The following is a 24,510-nucleotide window of genomic DNA, read 5'->3' as shown; positions in this document are numbered from 1 at the left end:
CCCTCATATGAAGGTGGACGGACCCTGACTCCTGTCCAGTCTTTGGTGGTTGGAGCTGCGTTCAGGGACAGGAAGCTTTGGAGAAGGTGGAGATGTTCTCCAGACTGAGAGAGCTGCTTCACCTCAGAGCTTCTCTTCTTCAGCTCAGAGATTTCCTGTTCCAGCTCTTTGATGAAGTCTTCAGCCTGTTTCTCTGTCTTTCTGTGCTTCTCTTTGATCGTGTCGATGAGCTCGGCCTGGCTTCTCTCAACAGACTCCTTCAGAGCGGTGAAGACCTGAACACCATCTGCTATCTCTCTGTCTGCACCTTCCTTACTGAGCTCCACTGAGCGTTTGATCTCCTGAATCTTCAGTTGTCTCTTCTGGATCATCTGCTGAATTTCAGCCTCTGTGTTCCCCAGTTCGGCCTTCTTTCCTTTCTGCTGAGTTGACTGTCTGAACTGAGCAGTCATCTCAGAGATGAAAGTATTGACCTTCAGCTCAGGTCTTGTGTTGAAAATCTCTTTACAGTTGGGACACTGACACTGGACATTAATATTCCAGTGTTCAGTGATGCAGGTTTTACAGAAGTTGTGTCCACATGGTATGGTGACTGGATCAGTGAACAAATCCAGACAGATGGAGCACAGAAACTGATCTTCAGTCAGCAGACAGCTGGCAGCAGCCATTTCTACACTGTGAGGATAAAAAGAAAAGAAAAGTAAAGAAAACTGTAATTACATTTCTTTTGATTATAATAAAATCAAACTATGATTAATGGAATAAAAGGAGAGTAATCCTGAGTTCTGTTTTCATATGCAACCCAGCCAAGGTCAAAATTTCAAATATGAGCTGGGATTTTTGGTTAATTTGCAGTCACAGTCTGCATGTAGGCCATTCCACTAAATCTGTGCCAATCCATTCTTTATAGTTTTTCATCAATCTATCTAATAACATATATTTACACATGATTTTGCATTTTCATAATGTTAATAGCATGTGAACACTGAGCACCTTCAGGTCTTTATCTTATAAATAAGATAAAATCTAAGAAATTATTAAGGTAACAGCATTTAGATGACAGTCTCTGTTATTCTTACAATATGATCAAAAATACAGAACACAGAGTGAGAGAAGTTACTTTTCTTTTCGTTCCATGACCTTCAGCAGACAGTTCTTTTTGATCATGTGACCTATGAAATGTCCCAGATTTTTAAAAGGCTGTCAGGGTAAAAGGACTGAGTGGCAACCTTCATGGGGACACAACTAAAAGGTCAATTTTAACTAAAAGGATTATTTTATGTCTAAATTGGAAATAGAGTCACACAATAATACAAAAAAGATTTCATCATTAATTCTAATCATTAAATTTCATGGCGAGGTGTAGAGTTAGAGAGAGGGGACGGGCTAAAATCCTATTTGTTCAGTGTTTTGGGTATTTAAGTACAATTTACACAATATATCTTCAACTGCAGTTAGAACTAATTAAGTTCACCCAGCTCAGAAAATAAGTGATAACATTGTGATCTTCAATCCAAAAACATTTATTTGGCTGCCATGGATACAATTATTATCCTGAGAGTATTACTCAAACAAATACAGAAAAAGACAAATCAAATACACACAACATATACAGAGGACACCCCAAAAGGGGGAGAAGAAGGGAGAGAGAAGAGTAGCAATTGGAGGCGTTGATGTCAATAAACTAAACTCACACTTAAATTACCAGTTTGTAGGATTAAGTGGCATCTAGCAGTGAAGTCCCTGGTAAAGTTGACTCTAAGGTGCTGGAAAGGAGGGTCCGGTTGATTGTCGAACCTTTGATTGAAGAGGAACAGTGCGGGTTCCGTCCTGGTCGTGGAACAACAGACCAACTCTTTACTGTCGCATGTGTCCTGGAAGGGACCTGGGAATATGCCCATCCGGTCTACATGTGCTTTGTGGATTTGGAGAAGGCATATGACTGGGTTCCCCAGGATATCCTGTGGGAAGTGCTGTGTGAGGGGGTCACTTCTCAGGGCCATCCAATACCTGTATTTCCAAAGCAAGAGTTGTGTCCGGATTCTTAGTCATAAGTCCGATTCGTTTCCAGTGGGTGTTGGCCTCCGCCAGGGCTGCGCTGTGTCACCAATCCTGTTTGTGACTTTCATGGACAGGATATCGAGGTGTAGTTATTGGGGGGGGTGTTGCAGTTTGGTGGGCTAAGAATTTCATCGCTGCTTTTTGTGGATGATGTGGTCCTGATGGCATCATCGGCCTGTGACCGTTAGAACTCACTGGATCAGTTTGCAGAGCTGAGTGTCAAGCAGCTGGGATGAAGATCAGCACCTCTAAATCGGAGGCCATGGTTCTCAGCAGGAAACCGGTGGATTGTCTACTCTGGGTAGGGAGTGAGTCTTTACCCCAAGTGAAGGAGTTCAAGTACTTCAGGGTTTTGTTCACGAGTGAGGGTAGAATGGAGCAGGAGATTGGCTGGAGAATCGGGGCAGCAAGGGCAGTATTGTGGTCCCTTTATCGAACAGTTGTCACCAAAACAGAGTTGAGCCGAAAGGCGAAGCTCTCGATTTACCGGTCGATCTTTGTTCCTACCCTCACCTATGGCCATGAGAGATGGGTCATGACCGAAAGAAAGAGATCGCGGGTACAAGTGGCTGAAATGGGTTTCCTCAGGAGGGTGACCGGAGTTTCCCTTAGGGATAGGGTGAGAAGCTTGGACATCCGTGAGGCATTGGAGTAGAGCCGCTTTTTCTTTGCATCGAAAGGAGCCAGTTGACACAGTTCAGGCATCTGATGAGGATGCCTCCAGGGCGCTGCCCGAGGGAGGTGTTCCTGGCACATCCAGCTGGGAGGACCAGGTGGAGAGATTATATCTCAACACTGGCCTGGATACGCCTCGGGATCCCCCAGTCAGAGTTGGCCGGTGTGGCCACTGGCCAGGGAAGTTTGGGGTCCTCTGCTGGACTTGCTACCCCCGCGACCCGATACCGGATAAGCGGATGAAGATGATGATGATGATGATGATGATGATGATGATGATGATAGCAGTGAAGTTACATATTGTAACTAAGTGAACACATCTAGCGACTGTATTTGATGACCTGGGATTGACAAAGGGTTACGGTGGCTGCGAAACTGTGTGAAAGGACCTATCTAAAGCCCGTGTTTAGTTTGTCCATCCTCCTAAATTTTACACAATGGACCTTTAAACTCATCTTTTGAGCTATTTCAGCCTGCTGCCAGTTACTTATAAGACATTTTGCTATTACCTCCTTACTAGTTATTTGAAATGCAGTGAAAAAAAACAAAGACAGTAAAACAATGACAACAATCTAAGTAAGTAAGCAAGTAAGTAAAACTTTATTTATATAGCACCTTTTTGTCCTGCAACCTGCAAGCAGCATTGGGCAGGACCTCACACGCCACGCAACTCCGGATGTGCCGGCCTCGTCACGTGCCGTCGTATCATGTGAGGACCACCACATGAAAATTTCACGTTAATCAGATCAAAATCGCCATGCAGTGCTTACTTCCTGTTGCCAGTAGGTGGCGCTATCACTACATCTGAATAATATCACATAGACATGGTCTGGGTTGGACTTCTTTCAAACGTGAAGTTTCGTTGAGACTGGATCCTGAACGCTGAAGTTAACTTCCTTTTTCATGGCATGTCGTTGAAATTGGATGCCACACCATGAGCATGCCGTTTGATGCACAGTCACAAATAGCACAACTTTTTATCTACAGTTTGTTTTGATTGTACTGACCAATTTTGAAATTGATCTGATATATTACCAAGGAGGAGTTTGTTCAAATAAAACACACACGATTTTTGGTTAGGGGGGACACAGGCACCAGTCTACACGTGCCCTGTGAATTCATATTCATAACTATAACGGTCTCTGCACAGTGATTTACCATGCCACCAGAGCGCCACCCAGTGGTGTGTTTTTTCCACATTTGTTAGGGAGCCTCAGGGAGCCATGGGCAATCATCATACCAAGTTTCGAATCGAATTCCATAAAAAAACTTCAAGATGGTAGTGGAACGTTGTTCATGGATATTTCGCGCTGTAGCGGAAAAAAGAATATGCGAAAATGGGCGTGGCCTATATGGGGAGATGCAGCTCCATTCACTGAACGCGTGGATATATTCAAGATTTTTGAATGTGCAACAAACAATGCGGGAGTTATTAGCCTAAACGCACTCTTCTTATAGTAGCGCCACTTAGTGGCTTACCCAAAAGTGACGCATCAAATCTTTCACCAGGCCTGACAACTTTGCCAGATAAAACTGAGCTTTCGTTTCATTTATGTTCAAAAATGCAGTGAACGGGGCTAAAAATAATGAGAACTTTAGCAAATACAATAGGGACCTCCCAGTGGATACTGGCTCGGTCCCTAATAACATGTTATTTCTATTCATCTGTCTGTCTCTCTCTCTCTCTCTCTCTCTCTCTCTCTGTTTCTCTCTGTTTCTCTCTCTCTCTCTCTCTCTCTCTGTTGCTCTCTTTCTCCCTGTCTCTCTCTCTCTCTCTCTCTCGCTCTCTCTCTGTCGCTCTCTTTCTCCCTGTCTCTCTGTTTCTCTCTCTCTCTCTGTCTCTCTCTCCCTCTCTCTCTCTTTTATACCTTTATAAGCAATACAACAAACTCTCAGATGAAATCAGACGCTGTACTCTGTCCTTTACACAACCCAAAGGGAAGCTAAGCTAGGCTAGTTAGCTTTCAGCAGGACTAGTTTCTGTGGTGTGTTTTCATTGTTTGGTTGGATTTAGCTCCTTCCTTCTATCTGTATGTGCTATAACAGACTGTAACAAGCTCTGTAGGGCAGTGGACTCACCAGAGGTTGGCAGAGATTCTGCTGTTTAGTTGAGAAAAACCTGATGGATTCAGTTGAATTTGTCTTCAGAGACAAACAGAGAGACTTGTCTCCACTGCAGCTCTGCTGTCTTCAGTCAAACTTTCACTTTTATTTACAGGAAATGTGTCACTGAAGCTCTTTCAGTGTTGCTCCTCCTCTCAGTGCAGATCTGTGAGTGAGCTGGTATTGACTGATGCAGGCCCACTGAGAGGGAAAACTTTTGTCACTGGGCCACAAGTAGGCTTCTCTGTGATTTTGAGGTTTCAAAAGTAGTAAAGTAAAATATTTCTTTCACAGAACTCTTAAGTGAAATTCCAATTGTTCATTTTAGAAAAAGTTCCTCACTCAGAGAGAGTAGTAGGCCTTCATAACTTTCCACTGCACTTGACAAATCAACAGTCAATCTCAAAGTACAAACATTTTTAAGTCCCTGAGATTTAGTTTATTTAACAGTCTGATGATACAGTTATTTCTGAAGAGCATGCGTCAGGCTGCAGTTTGGTATAAACTCCATCAGAGGGCTGGTATGAGTGGGTTAATGTAAATCTGTGTTAGTGTCTTTTGTTTGTTAGTTTTACTGTGCATATTTGAGCAGTCAGAGCTTCAGACTTTCTTTAGATTATGTGAGAAAATGCACTCACTAATTCACTATAACAAAGTTTCTGTTTCAATTAAGATAAGATTACATAATATACGATGTTCCTTTATTGATCCCCCTTAGGAGAAATTCAAGATTGCCCATCAGCATAGGGGAATGTAGTGCAAAAGAAAGAACAGAATTGGGGGTACAACAAGATATCACAAAATAAAATCACAAAATAAAATATTACAAAATATAATTGAAAATATAATACTATAAATGAAAGTATATACACAATGCATATTCAAGTAGTTACAATAATAATAAAAATAATAACATTATTATTAATAATAATGTATTATAATAATGATAATGCATTGTAATATAATAATAAAAAATAAAAAAATAATGAAGAAGAAAAAGAAACTGACAGAAACATCTATGCAGTAGTTGAAATGTCCAGCAAGGTTTATAATAAACTGCAAAACAAATATTTAAAATTGGCCAGATATTGATGTCTGCATCAGAAAATGCAGTAAAAATGACAAATTTACATTATTTTACAATCCTGTAAATTCACAACAAACTACAGACTACTGAGTTGCAATACTTTTACAGTTAATGCTGTAATACTCCAACAGCCTACTGCTAAATTACAGTAATATGGTGGCCATTAACTGTAAAGTTACAGCTCTGTGCAGTAATTCAACAGGAGCATATTGCTCAATTACATTAATATCCTGGAATAACTACCCCAAGGTCACAGTATGCAGCTGTCACTTCATAATGATTTACTGTAAAAATGATTCAGTAATTTACTGTGAAAGTAATGTACCTAGTTACCAATAATTTACTGTAAATGTACAGTCAAATAATCAGTTCAATAATAAATACAACAGTGTTATGGTGAGGTGAGTTCAACATTTGATTTTCCATATGAATTTATTGGAGTGTGTTAATGTAAATCTGTGTCAGTGTCTGTTGTTTGATAGATTTACTGAACGTATTGTAGCTGAGATCAAGTCCTTTCAATGCAAATGCTGCAATATTAAATATTAAACTCCTGTCTGTAGCTGTCTGATTCAGTTTTCATTGTTGGAGGATTTTTCCAGGTCAGAACTTAAGATTTGAATAGTTTTAATTAGTTAACTCTTTTCTTTTTACTAACATGTGTGTTCAAACATGTGAAAATCCTGTCAGACTGTCAGAGAGTCAGAGCTGAGTGGGTCAGATATTAGTTATTGATCAGCTATATGTGTTGGAAAGGCCGGCAGTGACACCTAGTGCACTAAAATGTAAGTTGCACAGAAACAGTGTGCGCTTTCTCAGTCAGTCACTGCAGCAACAGGAGAGCAGTGGATGGGTAATGGACAGTTTATTTGTGTGTGTTCATGAAAACAGTGGAAAGGTTTTACTGGTGAAAAATATCTCCTGTTTGTATTATAGCCAGTTTGTATCACTCATTAGCTTCATCACTGACAGTTTCCTGCCATTATTTAGTCCCAGTGTTGTTTAAATGGACAGATTCTGAACTCTGTGATCATTAGTCAACATTATACTGTGTGTTTATTGCTGTGTTTAGTTGATGGTTTAATGTCGGCCCCAGTTTGTGCCTCTCATGTATTACCATTACTAATGTATTACCATTACATTCAAGGCACAGAGCTAAATATCTGATTTTACAACAAATGTGATTTTAAAACCCCCTAAAAGTCCTTTAACAACACTCACCACTGTTCTGAATGTACACAATCCTCAAAGACTCTTCTAACCATCTGGAGGAAAAAATATTCTGTCTGCTGCACTGAAATAAAATAGTTCTAATTTATGATTGGGTATATATTGATATTGGTAATATTTTATATTTGTAGACATATGTCATTTCAGGTTATCTGGATAGGAAACAGACTCACGTATAGTGAAATTGGTTAATAATGAGTGATTAAAATACTTCATAAATACTATAATATTTACTATTTAGGTATTATCAGTACCACTGAGAGACATTTTCTCCTGTTTGCTCTATAATGTTCATCATTGTTAAATGTTTTACTTTCACTACATGTACATTGAAATGTCCATTAAAAAGCAACTTTTAATGTGATGAAGGCAGAGTCTGTAACAGGTTGGATTAATGTCTGAAAATAAATCTCCTGACACAGTGACAGGATCAGTCAGGATTTAACACTAAGATCACCTAATGGTGATTTTAATCACATGATTCGGTGGTCATCAGGAAAAAAATCTGCTGTTTTTTACATAATGAAACCCTTATTTTGCTTTTAGTTACTAAAAAAATCTAAAAGAAAAGAGAGAGAAAAGCAAATGACTTTTATCGCATTGATAAAATGACAGTAATTAGAATAAATTACACTAAAGTCAGATTAGATAAGATAGACTTTATTGATTCCACACTGGGGGAATTATCTAGTTACAGCAGCTCCAGATACAACACAACACAATAGATAAGAAAATATAGATTAAATAAAAATAAAATAGAGAATTATAAGATACCATGGAAATAAAAAAGAAAGAGAGTTATAATATACAGTATATACACTTTCTGACACAGATGGGATTGATGGAACATTGCACAGGTCACAGCAGAAGGCAGTTGCACAGTATAGAAATAAATATAATTGCACAGGACAAACATATATAGGTATATAGGTACAAGCAGTGACAGCTGGTGGAGATTTTGGGTGGGTGGGCTAACACAGCAGCAACAGTATAGCATCACATGAAGTTACAGCAACAACATTGTATACTTTGTTATAGCAAGTGCTCTACGGCAACACTGGAGAGACAAACCCAAAAGAACGACCTGATGCCAAAAAATCTCTCTCTCTCTCTCTCTCTCTCTTCTCTGTACACATCAGCACATGCCAATTGCGCTACAACAACATTATAGAAAAGTACCAGCAACAATTTGTAACACCATGTACCAAAAATAAATCTATAAAACCAAAATGATAATGAATTAATTTCATTTGTATAAGAGAGAGCTGTTTCAGAGATTGGGCATACCTTATTTAAAACGCCGACAGGTTAACAGGTTAATCACCATGTCAGACTCCACCCTGCTGTACCTCACCATCAGCTCACCTTTCAGTTTCTCCCTGCAGATCATTGGGTAATGGTCACATGCAAAGACAACAAGTGCCTGGCTTTCTCAAAATGTTCTCGTTGTGTCTCTGTACAGGATGCGGTGACCCTCATTAAGCTGACAGGCGATGTTCACTTTACCCAGCAATCACAGCTTTACGCTATTTCCATTGTGGCTCGTGCTGCTTTCATGTTTCCTAATTTTGTCAGATAAATATTTTAAATCCACAATTCCTTGTTGGGTCCAAACCGAGTCTCCTCCAAACAGCAAACATGGGAAACAGAAAAGTGAATTCCTACCTACACTTGCTGTTAGCCAGTCTGTTCACTGAAACCACTTAACAAAAAATTACGATTTTGTCGTTTGTCCTTTGTGCTATTTGTACATCATTTGGATGATGTGTTCCCAATCTCTGTACTTCCAATTTTTCCTCCAATAACTTTAAAGAAAATTGATTAGAAAGTAAATAATCCACCTCGTTCATGTTCGCCATACTACGAACTAGCCTCACTGTACTGTAGCTACTGCGCTGGGATTGGTCGAAGGTCACTGTTCTGTAGCTACTGCGCTGTGATTGGTCGAAGGTCACTGTACTGTAGCTACTGCGCTGTGATTGGTCAAAGGTCACTGTACTGTAGCTACTGCGCTGTGATTGGTCAAAGGTCAGCCTTTGGGCTGAATTAATTTAGCCCAAATGGGCAGCATATGAAGGGGGCGTGTCAGGACACCTGTCAATCAAAAGTTAATGGAAGCTTACGCTACTGTGCTTGGGCTGAATAAATTTTGCCCATTCACAGGAAAAACCCAAGATAGATCATATATCCTGGGTTTTTTCTGTCACTGTTTGGTGCTGTTGCTGCTCTAGGTTCTACCAAAATTCCAAACAATATGTTCTAAGGTTTTCTTAGCTTTTCATCTTTACTGTAAAAGATAGGGGGGGCTTAGCCCTGTTGGCCCATACATACCAGTCATCCCTGGGTACAAGTATAATATCATCTTAACAATGTGCATACAAGAAAGTTGTTCTTTTTCTCAAAACAATGCTGTATACACGTACACCACCAAGTCTATTACATAAAATGATGAGAGTGTGTAAAATTGGTGTGTTATAATAATAACTTTTACATTTACATTGAAAAGAATCTGGAAAAAATAACCCAAACTGAATGTTGTATCACTGTTAAATATTCTATATCTTATATCTTATCTGTATCTTAGTGTGTTGCTTTTTATTACCTTTATTTTCGTTTTTAACTTATGTGAAGTGTCTTTGAGTTTCTTGAAAAGCGCTCTATAAATTGAATGTATTATTATTATTATTATATACATTTATTCTATTAAATTATGTGAATCTTTCTGTATAAAATCAAATGGTTGTTTTACTCAGTGTGATTGACAGGACAGATGATCAGTGGGGCAGAGTTTTTACTACCATTATGAGAACCGGGACCAATTTGTGGGTAGAGTTTCTCAGTGAAGGAGCAGCCAGTAAAGGAGTAGATAAGAGCTGCAGCATCAACGTCATAAAAGGAGACCAGACCCTCCTCATAATCCACAAACACCCCCACCTTCTCAGGCTCAGACTTCACAGAGAGACGGACTGGAGGGCCAGCAAGAGCTTCATACTCAGTTTTACTCTTCAACCATATCGTCCAGTAACCATTCTGAGGACTTGTTGCAATCATTCCCTTCCTGTTGATCGACTCTCTGGCCACTCCTAAAATCCAGTCAGTCTTCCCTTTAACCTGAACCTCGTAATAAAATCTTCCTGAAGAGAAACTCTGCTTTGCTAAGAGACGGACACAATAATTAAATCTCTCTCGGTTGTCTGGGAGATTCTTCTTTACATCACCATGTTTAACTTGTTTCCCATCATCAGACAAGATGAGGTTGGGATGTGCTGTATGAGGATCAAGTGTCACATCCACTGCATACTGCTGGACCCTCTTCAGCTCGACCTCAAACAGCTTCTTCATCTGTTTACTGAGCGTCTCCTCCAGCTGATTCACAGCTCTCACCACAGTCCCCTCATATGAAGGTGGACGGACGCCGACTTCTGTCCAGTTCTTGGTGGGTGGAGCAGCGTTCGGGGACACCAAGCTTAGAAGGAGGTGGAGGTGGTCTTCAGACTGTGAGAGCTGCTCCACCTCAGAGCTTCTCTTCTTCAGCTCAGAGATTTCCTGTTCCAGCTCTTTGATGAAGTCTTCAGCCTGTTTCTCTGTCTTTCTCTGCTTCTCTTTGATCGTGTCGATGAGCTCAGCCTGGCTTCTCTCAACAGACTCCTTCAGAGCGGTGAAGACCTGAACACCATCTGCTATCTCTCTGTCTGCACCTTCCTTACTGAGCTCCACTGAGTGTTTGATCTCCTGAATCTTCAGTTGCCTCTTCTGGATCATCTGCTGAATTTCAGCCTCTGTCTTCCCCAGCTTGACCTTTATTACTTCATATTCATTTTTCAAGGGAACAACATTGTGTGTCTTGTGGTCTGAATAGGTGCAGAGCATGCAGACACACATCTGGTCGGTCTTACAGTACAGCTCCAGCAGTTTATCGTGCTTCGTACACATCCTGCCTTCCAGGTTCTCCACAGGGTCGATCAGCTGATGTCTTTGCAGACGTGAAGCTGTCAGATGAGGTTCCAGGTGAGTCTTACAGTAGGAGGCCAGACACACCAGGCAGGACTTCAGGGCCTTCAGTTTAGTTCCAGTGCAGACGTCACAGGGAACTTCTCCTGGTTTGGAAACTTGTTGCTCTGAGCTGCTGCTGCTGGCTTTCTGTTGAGCTGACTGTCTGAACTGAGCAGCCATCTCAGAGATGAAAGTATTGACCTTCAGCTCAGGTCTTGTGTTAAAAACCTCTTTACAGTTGGGACACTGACACTGGACATTACTATTCCAGTGTTCAGTGATGCAGGTTTTACAGAAGTTGTGTCCACATGGTATGGTGACTGGATCAGTGAACACATCCAGACAGATGGAGCACAGAAACTGATCTTCAGTCAGCAGACAGCTGGCAGCAGCCATATCTACACTGTGAGGTTAAAAAGAAAACAAAACTGTAATCACATTTCTTTTGATTATTTGTTTAATAAAATCATGATAATTTATAAAATTTATTAAATATAAAGCTAGGTTACGTGAGAATTTGGCCATAACACAATAACATTTTTACTTCTGAACACATTCATTCCATTTTTCTTTTAGTGAAAATATAAAGATATAATTTATAAAACATTGGCGCTGATTTTATTTTGTTAAATTCTAATGTTACCCCGTGACCGATAACACCCTTGTCCCAGACAAGAATAAATTACTTTCAAAAATTTAAAAATGTCTTAATAGCTGATAACGTAGGTATAATATAATTATTACAAAAAATATATATAGAAATAGAAATATTTTCATGAAAATGTTGAAAAAGTTAGCAAATGGGTACAGGCATACAAAGCTTAAGCCTAATGACCCATGTCTACCATCCTGATTTCAAAGGACTGGTAAGCCTTCTACTTTTATTACTACTACTTTACTTTTTGATCAATTCAGTAAAAACTAAACTAAATATTAAATAAATAAAAATTCTGGTTTAAATTCTGTATTTTGGTTAAAAAAAGAAAAGTCTTTGCAACTTTGTAAAACAAAATGGCTACCTTTTTTTAAAGTCAAGATTCGATTTATTTGATTTGATTTCCAGAGTTGATTGACATGATGCCATTGTTTTTTCTGGGCCGATAAAGATACCAATTATAACCCATGGAGGAAATGATAAACAATGTTTGGAAGAGGTACATTTACTCAAGCACTGTATCTACAATGTTAGGGTACTTGTACTTGAGTATTTCCATTTTATGCTACCTTATATGCTTTATATACAATACATTTGATAAATTTAGTTACTTTGCAGATTCCCATTATGACGTATTTATACAAATTAGTATAAAATCAATAAAATGAGCTCCACCTTTATTTAACATTAAAGTTATGACACATCAATAATTATAATACAGTCATGTAATATACATTATTCTGAAATGGGCCATTTTTCACTTTTACTTTTAGTCCTTTGAATACATTTTGATGCCAGTACTTTTATATTTCTACTCAAATAAGATTTTGAATACAGGACATTTATTTGTATTTTATTTGTTTTTTTAAATTCAATAATTTTATCAGCTGTCTGAATAAAAATTCTCATCATTGTAAAAGTGCTTAATATCGAATCTGACAATCTGTCATGCAGATAATTGATTGATACCTAATTTAAAGAACATTAACATACAATTGGGAACAAACTGTTAAACATAAGAACAAAAACTGGGGTATTAGGAGAATTCTTCATCCTGCTTTTGATTTCAATAATCTGAAATGAAAGCTCGTTCTATTATAATTGTGACACCCTTACTATAGTTTGATATTGAGCAATGTGGAAAAAAAGTGACTGTGATTATATGTTTTGCTTGATCACTAAATTTAAAGAGAAGTTCATCATAGAAAAGTCACCTCCGTGAAGAACATTTTTTTTCTGTTCTATTAATTAAATATATGCTCATAAGGACTAATAAAACACCTTTATGTCAACAAAAAGTTTCTATGGTTCACCTAATGTGTGTTCTTTGTAGGGGTGTAAGAAATTATGCAAAAAATATCCTATCACGATATTTTGTCTTGTGATATTGTATACATTTTTTTTTTTCATTTTTTTAGACAGCAGTGTTGGGACTGAGATAAGTCCAAATGCAGATCTCACATACGATGATTTGTTCTTTATAATAAGAAAGTTTTCCTAGAATTAGGTTTAAATAAAAACAAATCGTAATATATCGCCTTGCTTACATTATCAGAATATATTGAATCATAATCTCTGTATCACGATTCATATCATATCACCAGATTCTACCTGATACACAGTCCTACAGTTATTTGTGTTATAAATGCTGTTAAGACAACTTACAGGATCAACAGAAATTATAATTTGGGAAGTTTAAAATTGTATTTTGTTGTATATTTATGGATTTAATACAAAGATATAACACTTTTGGTTATACAGCTGATGAAATAATGTTGCAATTAACATTTCCTTGATGTTTTATATCATAGTAGCATGATTTTTGTGTACCTGGTGGAGCTTCAGTTCTCAGTGGGGAGTTTTCTTCCCCAATTTTCGAAAACAGGTGATAAATTAAAACAATGGAACATCCAGTCTGAGTTTAGTGTTAATATTTAGTGTTGATATTATCAGATGTACTCACCAGTGTCTGGCAGAGACTCTGCTGTGTTGTTGAGCAAAGAGTAAATAAACTTTTTCTTCCGAGACAAACAGAGAGACTCAACTTCTCTCAGTTGGATGGAGAAGAATGTGGCATTGAACTTGTTCTTTTCCAGTTTTGCTCCTCCTCTTTGTGCTCTTCAGGTGAGACTTTGTTTCCTTTCAGGTTTGACTTGATAAGCGACCTACTTTTGGCACAGCATGAACTAAAATCTTGTAAGACCACGTTGTGTTTACTGGAAGGGGCAGATCCAGAGAAATATTGATGGGGCGTCCAGAGGCATGGAGACTTTAAGGGGTGTCATGATAAAATGTTGACTTAATTGCAAAGAATCACATATATCAATGTCTTTTTGAAAAAACATACAAATGAAAATATTTGAATGGGGGGGTGACGCACAGCAAACGGCCACAGAGTGGAGTCTGACACAGGGCCGCTGCAGCAAGAACTCAGTATTGGTATGTGGAGCTCCATCTCTACCAGGTGAGCTGCCAGGGAGCCCCACCTGACTGATTTTCTCCTGAAAAAGCTGCTTTTATACAAAATGGAGCTCCTCCTGTTGGCATAGCCCCAACCCAAGGACGGAATTTTGATTTCAGAGGTGGGGGGGACACAAGTATTTTTAATAAAACTCTATCTCTTTCAGTTCACTCTGTTTTCTAGTAGTTCTTCTAGTTTTCTATTGCTACTTTGAACTTTACTGTTCCCTTTTTTGGTTTGACTGGTTGTAAAGCATGTAGCAAAACATTATCACCCAATTCTGTGTTTCACCTTGTTAGTCAACTTCACTCCAACTCAGTACCACCAATTTTACACTTATTTTTGGAATATATAGGAAAAAACTTAGTTTCACAATTATCATGAGTTTGAATGTATAAAATCACATTTTTAATCCAATTTTTTATTATATTTTTCCCTAAATCTTTCATTGTTGGTGTTTTTTTAAACAGTTGCTGCCTTTCAACATAAAAATAATACATGAAAATAAGTGTCTCTTTGGCATTAAATATAAGCTTTTTAAAAGTCTTTGCATTGTTGAGGCTCTACAGTTATAATATTAATAATAATAATTATAATAACAATAATAATACATTATATTTATCAGCACTTTCAATAAAACTCAAAGACACTTTACAGGATTATTGAGAGCTTGTAATTGATGAGGAGGATCTTGAAGTGGATATGCTGCTTTATTGGGAGCCAGTGAAGGTGTTGCAGGATGGGTGTAATGCATTTCTTTGAGTTACTGACACTTTGATTTCTAAAGAAGTCTTTTATGTCCACTTTTCTTTTTTTAGACATCCTGGCTGCGCCTAATTACCAAACACACATACACACATACACACACGCACGCACGCATGCACGCACATACGTACATGGACACCGATTCAAACGTTAATGTAAATGAAACCTCTGATATTACAATCCTTCTAGCTGACGGGACCCAGGCAGAACAAACGCCCAATTTACAGTGGCAGATTAATAAGGACTCCTGGGCAACTAGCAGACCGGTGTGCAAGCAAGATGAAGTGACAGCGGGGACAGCCAATCACACAAGAAACGGCAGAGCCAATCGAGGAGCTTGTGGGCGGGTCTAAACTAAGGGAAACAGGCTTCAGTTTGAGCGGCCATTTTGCGCTTGGTCCTAGTACTTGATGTGTCTCTGTTTACTAGAGCGTAACATTGTTTTTGGACAGTAAAAACAGCAGGGGACCAAAACAGCCTTTTGAAAAGTGCAGGGGACATGTCCCCTTTGTCGTCCCCCCAAAATTACGTTGGTTGCCCCCACCTACCACCCTTTATAAAAGAAAACCTTATTAGGGTTGGATATCAGGGTGTCATGCCTAACAATGTTCTCACTCTTATTGGCATCATGTCTGTACATGGATTATTGATCTCGCACTTTAATTCATGTTATGAAAACTGTGTCATTAATAACACCATTTTCGGTTTATACATGCACATATTAGCTCAACTCCGGACTTGGCTTCTTAGCTTGCAATCCTAGCTGTGTTGCACAGCTATACTATACTATACAGTTGAATACTTACCAATAATCCAGTGGTGTTGATCAGGACAGGAAATGCAAACAATAAATACGCAACTATATATATAAGTCTACTAACAGTACTTTATTTACACATGCTATAGATTTATTCTATCAAAATAACACGTATATTTTAAGTAGTGGTTACATAATCAGCATAACATTTTTTAAAGTTTATATATATAAAACAAATAAAATGGTATTGGTATTCAACGTGTTTAATTTAGTAGAACTACTAAACAATTTTTCACTACTTATTCCAATTAATTCATTTGAGCATTCAGGTCTACTGGTGTCCATGTTTTCAGAATCAGACATACTTTAATAATCCCAGGGGGAAATTGCTACCTGCACCTGTTATGACGTAAACCAACATGTGCCTTAAACCTGGGCCTCTCGAGGAATGTTCCAGCAACAGACTCCCTTATCTCTGAGTACTTTAATTCATCAAGTTAAATACAGAAAACACCATTTAATACAAGATGTGTCCTTCAAACATGTTTACTTTATATTTATTCCATTCAGTTTCACAGTTTTACCATCAACCCGCCTCTCCAGCTGCAGCCAATAAGGCACCAGGAAGCACACATCCTATTCACATACACAGAACACTGTGAGAAAGGTTAACACATGGGGTCTGCAGCTGTAACATGGCACAAACTGTAACTATGTAAAGTATCAAGAAATGGCACAGGCACATAGCATGGTTCATATTGATAGTGTATTTTGTATTATGTTGTCCATTGTATAATAATTGATTGGAAGAATATATTCATTTGAAAACAAATATTTGCTTTTGTTGCAAGTTTTTAATGTTTTGAGAGATTTACAAACAGTCTCATTCTGGAGACTTTCAGTTCAGGCCTGTGTGTGAACTTAAACACTTGAACTTCTTCTAAGACCAGGTATTGCAGGGGATACTAGAACTCTCTATAACTGAGAAATAATGTCAACATTTAAGGAGCACTGTGTGGTCCGATCCAACAGACGAGCTACTGTAGCTCAAACTGCTGGAACAGTTAATGCTGGTTCTGACAGAAAGGGGTCAGAACACACACTGCAGAGCAGTTCTGTTGGTAAGGTGGTAAGGGGCTGCGTCGATGTATATAAGACATAAATTAAGGAGAATATACGTCCATAGGTCCCCTTAAAACACCATTTATATTATATTGTATATGATATTATAAACAACTAGTTAATGGCGAGATGTGTACCTTAATATATTGCTACCAAGAGTTTTAAACTGAGATGGAGAATCATCATTGTGATTGGACCACAATCGTAGAGTACATTAAGATTAACAGTAGATTTAGACTTTTGACTTTGTACCAATCAGACGTAGATCTCATTATTCTGCATTAATATAATGTGCTTCAGCATCAGACTGTAGTTATTTATTAAGAGCATGTCCTCATGAGGCCACAGGCTGCAGTTTGTTATGAACTCCACTAGAGGGCGTCCTCAGATGTCACTTATTCTCTACAAACTAGTAGCACTGGTTTAGTGTTCATATCAGCTGCTCCAACACAAACCTTCAATAACACTACATTATCTTACACTACCAACTATCTCAGAGGTGATGGGCTATTGGAGCTCATCAGCTGATGCTGTTTTTAATCACATGATTTGGTGCTCATTAGAAACACCATCAGCTGTTTTTCAGCTTTGATATCAATCAAAAACAAAATAAATGTATCAAATACAATCAAAACTTTATTTAGCTTTTGTTCAGTAATTTGTGCCAGTATGCAACAGTTCTTATATATCCAAAGATCAGACAATAAAAAGGTTTGAATTTGGCACCCAGACATTTAAAGAACATGAAAATGTTTATTTATAAGCACAAGGTTTTCTAATGATTTAACAGTCTTGAAGGCAGGTAATGCAGTTATTAGAATGAATTAGACTGCATTAGATAATATCAATCAGTGTGGTCAAACTGGTGTGTTGTAGTAATAAGTAGTAATGTGACACATCAAAGAAAAAAAGTAAGTAAAAATAACCCATATTGATCAGAATCTGGAAAAAAAACTCAATCTAAACATTGTACGTCACCAATAAATGTACATTTATTACATTAAATGATGTGAATCTTTCTGTAGAAAATCAAATGGTTGTTCTACTCAGTGTGATTGACAGGAGAGATGATCAGAGGGGCAGAGTTGTTACCTTTATTATTATTATCTGGACTAAAGTATGGGTAGAGTTTCTCAGTGAAGGAGCAGCCAGTAAAGGAATAGATAAGAGCTGCAGCATCAACGTCATAAAAGGAGACCAGACCCTCCTCATAATCTACAAACACCCCCACCTTCTCAGGCTGAGACTTCAGAGAGAGACGGACTGGAGGGCCAGCAAGAGCTTCATACTCAGTTTTATTCTTCAACCATATCGTCCAGTAACCATTCTGAGGTCTCAGTGTGATTTGTCCCTTCCTGTTGATCGACTCTCTGGCCACTCCTAATTCCCATTCAATCTTCCCTTTAACCTGAACCTCGTAATAAAATCTTCCTGAAGAGAAACTCTGCTTTGCTAAGACATTAGTAAAACGATTAAATCTCTCTGGATTGTCTGGAAGAGTCTTCTTTACATCACCATATGTAACTTGTTTTCCATCCTCAGACAGGGTGAGTTTGGGATATGCTGTATCAGGATCGAGTGTCACATCCACTGCATACTGCTGGACCCTCTTCAGCTCGACCTTCTTCATCTGTTTACTGAGCGTCTCCTCCAGCTGATTCACAGCTCTCACCACAGTCCCCTCATATGAAGGTGGACGGATGCTGAATTCTGTCCAGTCCTTGGTGGGTGGAGCAGCGTTCAGGGACAGGAAGCTTTGGAGGAGGTGGAGGTGGTCTTCAGACTGTGAGAGCTGGTCCACCTCAGAGCTTCTCTTCTTCAGCTCAGAGATTTCCTGTTCCAGCTCTTTGATGAAGTCTTCAGCCTGTTTCTCTGTCTTTCTCTGCTTCTCTTTGATTGTGTCGATGAGCTCGGCCTGGCTTCTCTCAACAGACTCCTTCAGAGCGGTGAAGACCTGAACACCATCTGCTATCTCTCTGTCTGCACCTTCCTTACTGAGCTCCACTGAGCGTTTGATCTCCTCAATCTTCAGTCGTCTCTTCTGGATCATCTGCTGAATTTCAGCCTCTGTATTCCCCAGCTCGGCCTTCTTTCCTTTCTGCTGAGCTGACTGTCTGAACTGAGCAACCATCTCAGAGATGAAAGTATTGACCTGTAGCTCAGGTCTTTTGTTGAAAACCTTGTTACAGTTGGGACACTGACACTGGACATTAATATTCCAGTGTTTAGTGATGCAGGATTTACAGAAGTTGTGTCCACATGGTGTGCTGACTGGATCAGTGAACACATCCAGACAGATGGAGCATAGAAACTGATCTTCAGTCAGCAGACAGCTGGCAGCAGACATATCTACACTGTGATAATTGCAAAATTCTTGATTAGTCATCAAAAATATCAAGCTAGGTTAACTGAAATATCAGGAAGTAATCTTAAAGTATTTTGTTAGTTTGCACTTTGCAATTTCCATTTGAATACACAAAATTAAAACAATGGAAAATCCTGTCTGAGTAAATCTTAAGTTTTATATTAATGTTGTTTCAGAAACAGTAAATATTATCAGCTGTACTCACCAGTGTTTGGCAGAGACTGTGCTGTGTTGTTGAGAAAGGCCTGATCAAGTCAAACTGTGAGATTTGTCTCGTCTGCAGGTTTGCCTTCATTAATGTTTCGTTTTTATTTGAAGAATAAAACTGTTGTGCTTTTCCAGTGTTGCTCCGCCTCTTTCTGCTCTACAGGTGAGGCTTTGTTACCTTTCAGGTCTGACCGGATTAGTGACATAGTTTTGGTGTGATGAGAGAAGTCAAATGTAAATTTTGTCTGGAGTAAAGCACCAAAGACTTGACAGGGAACCTTGTGGTTACTGGAGACTTTGACTTAGTTTAATTTTAGTTTTGAATCTTAGGTTGAAATGATAAATCTGTCTTCAATGGAGCACATTTGCTTTAATGCACATTAGAATTTACAAAACACCAAAAGAGTTTAAAAGACAATTACATTTAAAAGAAGAATGTAAAACACAGTGCTTTCTACATTAAAACAGAGTTGATGATTTAAACATGCTTCTCTGGTATAATGCACTGTTTTGTCAGCATATAAATATAAATTCATTCAATTTAACGCCCTACACAGACTGCATTACTCTTGCATCAGTTTGTCCTCTGTGTGATAGATGTGGTACAGCTTTCACACTCATTCTAGCAATGTAGATCAATTCTGGTGCAACATATTTAATTGGTTTTTCAAACAATATGAGATCAACATTCAGCCAGACTGTAATTTAACAGTATTCCCTTCCCTTCCATCAATAGCAGGCTGTCAAAGCAGACATGGTTGTCACTAAATTAATATTACTAAACTGGAACTCTCAATCATTCCCATGTTTTAGGAGGTGGCTCAACAAAATGCTTTCTGTTGCTTCAATCTTAAAAGTGGTTAAAAGAGCCTCGATGAACCTTTTGGGGTTCCTCACCACTGCGGAGGAACCCCAGTCCAAAAAGTATTTGCATTTCGCATTGGTGGAACATAACAAGGTTGTAAGTAGAAGAAACAGGAGCAAGAGACAAAGAAAAGCAGAGTAGGCAATTTATTGAAAAACTTTAAACTTTAAACAACTAGGCTGTTCATCAGCTGATGGAAAGTTCAAGACCTTAGCCTTAAAAAGTCAAAATCTGTACAAAAATCTGGCTTTCATGTCATTTTCTATCAGGCATTCACACTGTCATGACCCCCTGATGGCAAAGGCAAAAAGGCTTTCTGTCTTTGAACGTGGAAGGATTGTTGAACTGCACAAGCGAGGCGTCTCGCAACGCGCCATCGCTGCCAGGGTTGGATGCAGTAAGAGAGTCATGAGGGCCCTTGTCTGTGCCGTGATGTTGGTCTTTCAACAGGACAACGCTGCAGTTCACAACGCCCACCTGAAGAAGGACTTCTTCTAGGAGAATAACGTTGCTCTTTTGAACCAGCCTGAGTGTTCTCCTGATCTAAATCCCATTGAGAACGTTTGGGGATGGATGGCAAGGGAAGTTTACAAAAAACGGACGTCAGTTCCAGACCGTGGATGCCCTTCATGGAGCCATCTTCACCACATGGAGCAATGTTCCCATATGCCTTTTGTTCATGTTTTATAGAATTATTGATTATTGGTCCAGTGTGTTTTTCTGTATTATTTGTCTTTTTAGTTATCCATTGTACAGCACTTTGGTCAGTTTATACTGTGTTTAAATGTGCTTTATAAATTACATTTACTTACTTACTTTGCTTACATCCTCCTGGAAACACTCGCATCAAGCATGCCTAAACGAATTTTTGAAGTGATCGACAACAACGGTTGGGCTGATGAACAGCCTATTTGAGTTTAAATGCAATTTTCAATAAATTGCCTACTCCATTGTTTTGTCTCTTGCTCCTGTTTCTTCTTTCTGCATTTTGAAGCTCTACCTGCAACCTTGTAATGTCTTAAGATTTTGTTCAGGAGTGTATATGAGGAATACAGGTAGTTTAAGCAAAATAAAGTGACAATGGTTTTTAAAAGTGACTATGGTATTGTTGCTGAGTTCAATCAAATCAACAACATATAATCATATCTCTCTTGTTTAAATAAGGTCTTCCTATTAACTGTAATGGCTCTATTAGGTTAATATGCGCTGTGAAATGATGTGTAAATGTTAAAGTTTCCAATGATACAAGATCTGTTTGGGCAGTTTGTAAATCTCCAAATGACATTTGAGTAAAACTTCCAAGCAGCAGTAAATAGAAGTATTATGAGACAATGTGTTAATGTGAGTGTGTGATTTATGTGTATTCCCTCTCATCCTACAGGGGGCGACAGAGAGACATCTGCTCCTCAGCTACACCAACAAACTGAACAAGAGGAAGACATTTAGACGTTTTGGAGGCAACAAAACAAACAACGTTAGTTCAAAAGTTGTGTTTAAAACTCGGCTGCTGCATATAGTTCTATATTTCTCTCCACAGTTTAATAAAAGTGTCGTTATATATATTATATTCTATATATTCAATCACATGGAGACTAAAGCGGCTGCTGTGCTGAATGCGGTTCCTCCTTACGGACACCTTATTGCCAGCGAGAAGTGGAGAAACTCGTCACTGATTCAAAGCTTAAAAGGTAATTAAGAGTTTTATTGAGACACTAAAATCACAGCCTCTCTGTGTGTAACGTTAGCTAGCGTTTGTCTCATTTTGTTTCCATGGAGACAACTCATTTGTGCCAGAGCCCATTCAAAAAATAGTGATTTCTAAGTTTGTTTCTCTTCAGAGCGAATAAATAAATGTTGTAGGAATATAAATGTACACCTTTTCTGTTCAACAAGTTCCAGTCTATAATTCGGCATAGTTGTCATTGTGAAATTCTTCTTATTAATTTGAATATAAAGACAAGTTATGAAATGAGTCCACGCTGCTCACCGGGGCTGTCCACAGGGCGTACTCTTTAATAACTGTGGGACATTAGAGATTTTACAGCAGGAAGCGCTGCTCAGTGGATATTATTGGAGCCGATATGAAGGGTGAACACTAAAGAGCCACAATAGTCTTCTGAGTTACAAGTTAACATTTAATATTATTATCTTATGACCATTGGATTAGTATTTAACAAGATTTCTGAATGGAGTTCTGCGTGATAGACAGCCACCCACCAAAAATGTTTCAATATTTTCTGCTTTTCTTATTCTTCACTGATATCATAGTAAATATGTTTTGTGTTTTGGACTGTGATTTTTAATATGTCAGCATTTGTGACATTTTATGGATAAAATGATTAATGGATAAAGTAATTAGAGAATGAAAATAATAGTTCCACAGCTTTTGTTCCAGGCTTGTTGTTGGTACTGTACTGTACTACTTTATGTGGCCTCCGCTGTGTGATCAGGACTTTTTAAGTCTCCATGTAAAGAAAATGTTGTCACTAACAAGCCCTACTGCTGCCGCAGGTGGAGGCGTGAAGATCCTGTTTGAGAAGGAGCTCGGTGTGGCAGATTTCCACCTGCCCAACAAAAGCTGCATCCTCTACGTGTCTGAGTGCGACATCATTGCAGGGAACAGCTACAAGAGGAAACTGGTTCGCTACAGAAACGTGAGTTTAATGAGACCGCTGACGAAGCAGTTTGGCTGAACGCCTCTGACGTGATCTGTGTCCGTCCTGTTGTACAGAGCAGCAGTAGTTTCCAGGAGCTGGTGCTGGTGGAGAACACCAGACTCAGTGAGCAGTACTTCTCCGCTGTGCAGAAGTTTGTGGTGTTTGACCTCGGCCTGACTCTGCTGCCGGTCAGCGGGCAGACTGAAGCCTCACAGCTCATCACTCAGATTGTAAGTAGTGAAAAACAAGAAAGCTGCACTTCTCTTTTTGTCTTAATATCCTTACTCCACATCACAGAAATGTCCAGTATGTTCTTTTAAATCTATGAGTTGATTAAAGCGTGAGTGGATGGGAAGATCAGTGTTAGATCTTAGTATCAGGGGATTGTTGCAGCACAGACCTTTTCTCTTGTATCACAGGAAGTCACTTACCAGCGCACAAGAGTCAAACACAGACCTTTGGGGTAAACCTGAGCTGTCTTACTGAAACCTCTTGTAGCAGGACACTTTGTTGTCTGGTGCTAGTTCTCCAACCTGCTCTAATTGTCTCCAGGTTCACGGTGGGGGGGGCAGGGAGAACCCCTTCAGGAGGAGGACTTCGTCTCAGCTGTTGGACCCGCTGATCCTGGCTCTGGTCCAGCAGGTCCCCGGGGTCGGCAGGGTCAAAGCTCTGGCCCTGCTGCAGCACTTCTCCAGCATCCAGAAGCTCTGCAACGCCGCCCCCGCCCAGCTGGAGCCCATCGTGGGTCACGCTGCAGCTCAACAAATCCACAACTTCTTCCACAAAGCCACTGCTGCTGGAACCTGAAGGTCCGACTCTGGGTCTGCACTCAACCAGGAAAGTTTGGATTGAATCATAATGCAGAAACGCTTCAGCTCACATGGACACTAACTCTTTATTTGAAAGACTGCAATGGCAGAAAATCCAACATTGCTGTGTTTAAACTGTAAGAAACAATATTTGTTTACTTGTTTGTTTGACTGTTGAGGACCAACAGTGCCGTCCACAGAGCCCCGCTGGTAACAGGGCTGAAAATACTTGGAAACTGATTTAGGTTTGGTGATTGGGCCGCTGAGTTCTCTGCCCTGTGTGGTTTTCTGTTTGTATTTTACTTCTGTTTTTACTTCTTCTGTTTGTATATGAGTTTGAATCCAAAAGATAAACCTCTCACTGCATTTGAGTTATTTTCCCTCTTGTTTTCTTCTTAGTTTGGCTTCAATTTATTTAAACTTAGATATACATAGAGTTTGTGAATAAAAATGTTGTAAAATTAAACCTACATTTGTCACCACAATGTTGAAGTACAATACTTTTGACTTTGTACCAATCAGACGTAGATCTCATTATTCTGCATTGATGTAATGTGCTTCAGCATCAGACTGTAGTTATTTATTAAGAGCATGTCCTCATGAGGCCACAGGCTGCAGTTTGTTAGGAACTCCACTAGAGGGCGTCCTCAGATGTCACTTATTCTCTACAAACTAGTAGCACTGGTTTAGTGTTCATA

The 24,510-nt window shown here is 39.0% G+C and overlaps 4 protein-coding genes across 6 annotated transcripts in view; 1 reads left to right on the top strand and 3 right to left on the bottom strand.

Annotated features, from left to right (window-relative positions):
* The window catches only part of LOC127353580 (E3 ubiquitin-protein ligase TRIM21-like), a 55,389-nt gene extending 35,768 nt beyond the window's left edge, over nucleotides 1-19,621 (bottom strand). Inside the window, exons 1-2 of one of the 3 annotated variants that reach the window (XM_051382917.1) lie at nucleotides 19,480-19,587; nucleotides 17,528-19,263 (exon numbers count right to left, since the gene is read on the bottom strand). In XM_051382917.1, the coding sequence (XP_051238877.1) occupies nucleotides 17,952-19,256 (1,305 nt within the window). In that variant the 5' untranslated portion in view covers nucleotides 19,257-19,263; nucleotides 19,480-19,587 and the 3' untranslated portion in view covers nucleotides 17,528-17,951. Of the gene's footprint in view, nucleotides 1-4,815; nucleotides 4,935-17,527; nucleotides 19,264-19,479 lie in introns of those variants that run through there. The other 2 variants (XM_051382915.1, XM_051382914.1) reach the window with 2 other exon arrangements.
* LOC127353585 (E3 ubiquitin-protein ligase TRIM21-like) overlaps nucleotides 1-24,510 on the bottom strand; it is a 35,514-nt gene that overhangs the window by 9,091 nt on the left and 1,913 nt on the right. The gene's annotated exons all lie outside the window — the stretch shown is intronic.
* LOC127353579 (E3 ubiquitin-protein ligase TRIM21-like) lies at nucleotides 7,801-13,858 on the bottom strand. Its single transcript, XM_051382913.1, has 2 exons — nucleotides 13,768-13,858; nucleotides 7,801-11,552 (listed from the first exon to the last, which is right to left on the bottom strand). Exon 2 carries the CDS (start codon nucleotides 11,543-11,545, stop codon nucleotides 9,902-9,904), a length of 1,644 nt encoding a protein of 547 aa, XP_051238873.1. The 5' UTR covers nucleotides 11,546-11,552; nucleotides 13,768-13,858; the 3' UTR covers nucleotides 7,801-9,901.
* faap24 (FA core complex associated protein 24) lies at nucleotides 21,753-24,298 on the top strand. The gene is made up of 4 exons (XM_051382927.1): nucleotides 21,753-22,034; nucleotides 22,858-23,000; nucleotides 23,078-23,233; nucleotides 23,556-24,298. Exons 1-4 carry the CDS (start codon nucleotides 21,932-21,934, stop codon nucleotides 23,808-23,810), a joined length of 657 nt encoding a protein of 218 aa, XP_051238887.1. The 5' UTR covers nucleotides 21,753-21,931; the 3' UTR covers nucleotides 23,811-24,298.

Source organism: Dicentrarchus labrax, unplaced genomic scaffold, assembly GCF_905237075.1.
Source record: "Dicentrarchus labrax unplaced genomic scaffold, dlabrax2021, whole genome shotgun sequence".
NCBI lineage: Eukaryota > Metazoa > Chordata > Actinopteri > Moronidae > Dicentrarchus > Dicentrarchus labrax.
Note: the sequence above shows the minus strand (reverse complement) of the source record. Positions and strands in the feature narration are given on the sequence as shown.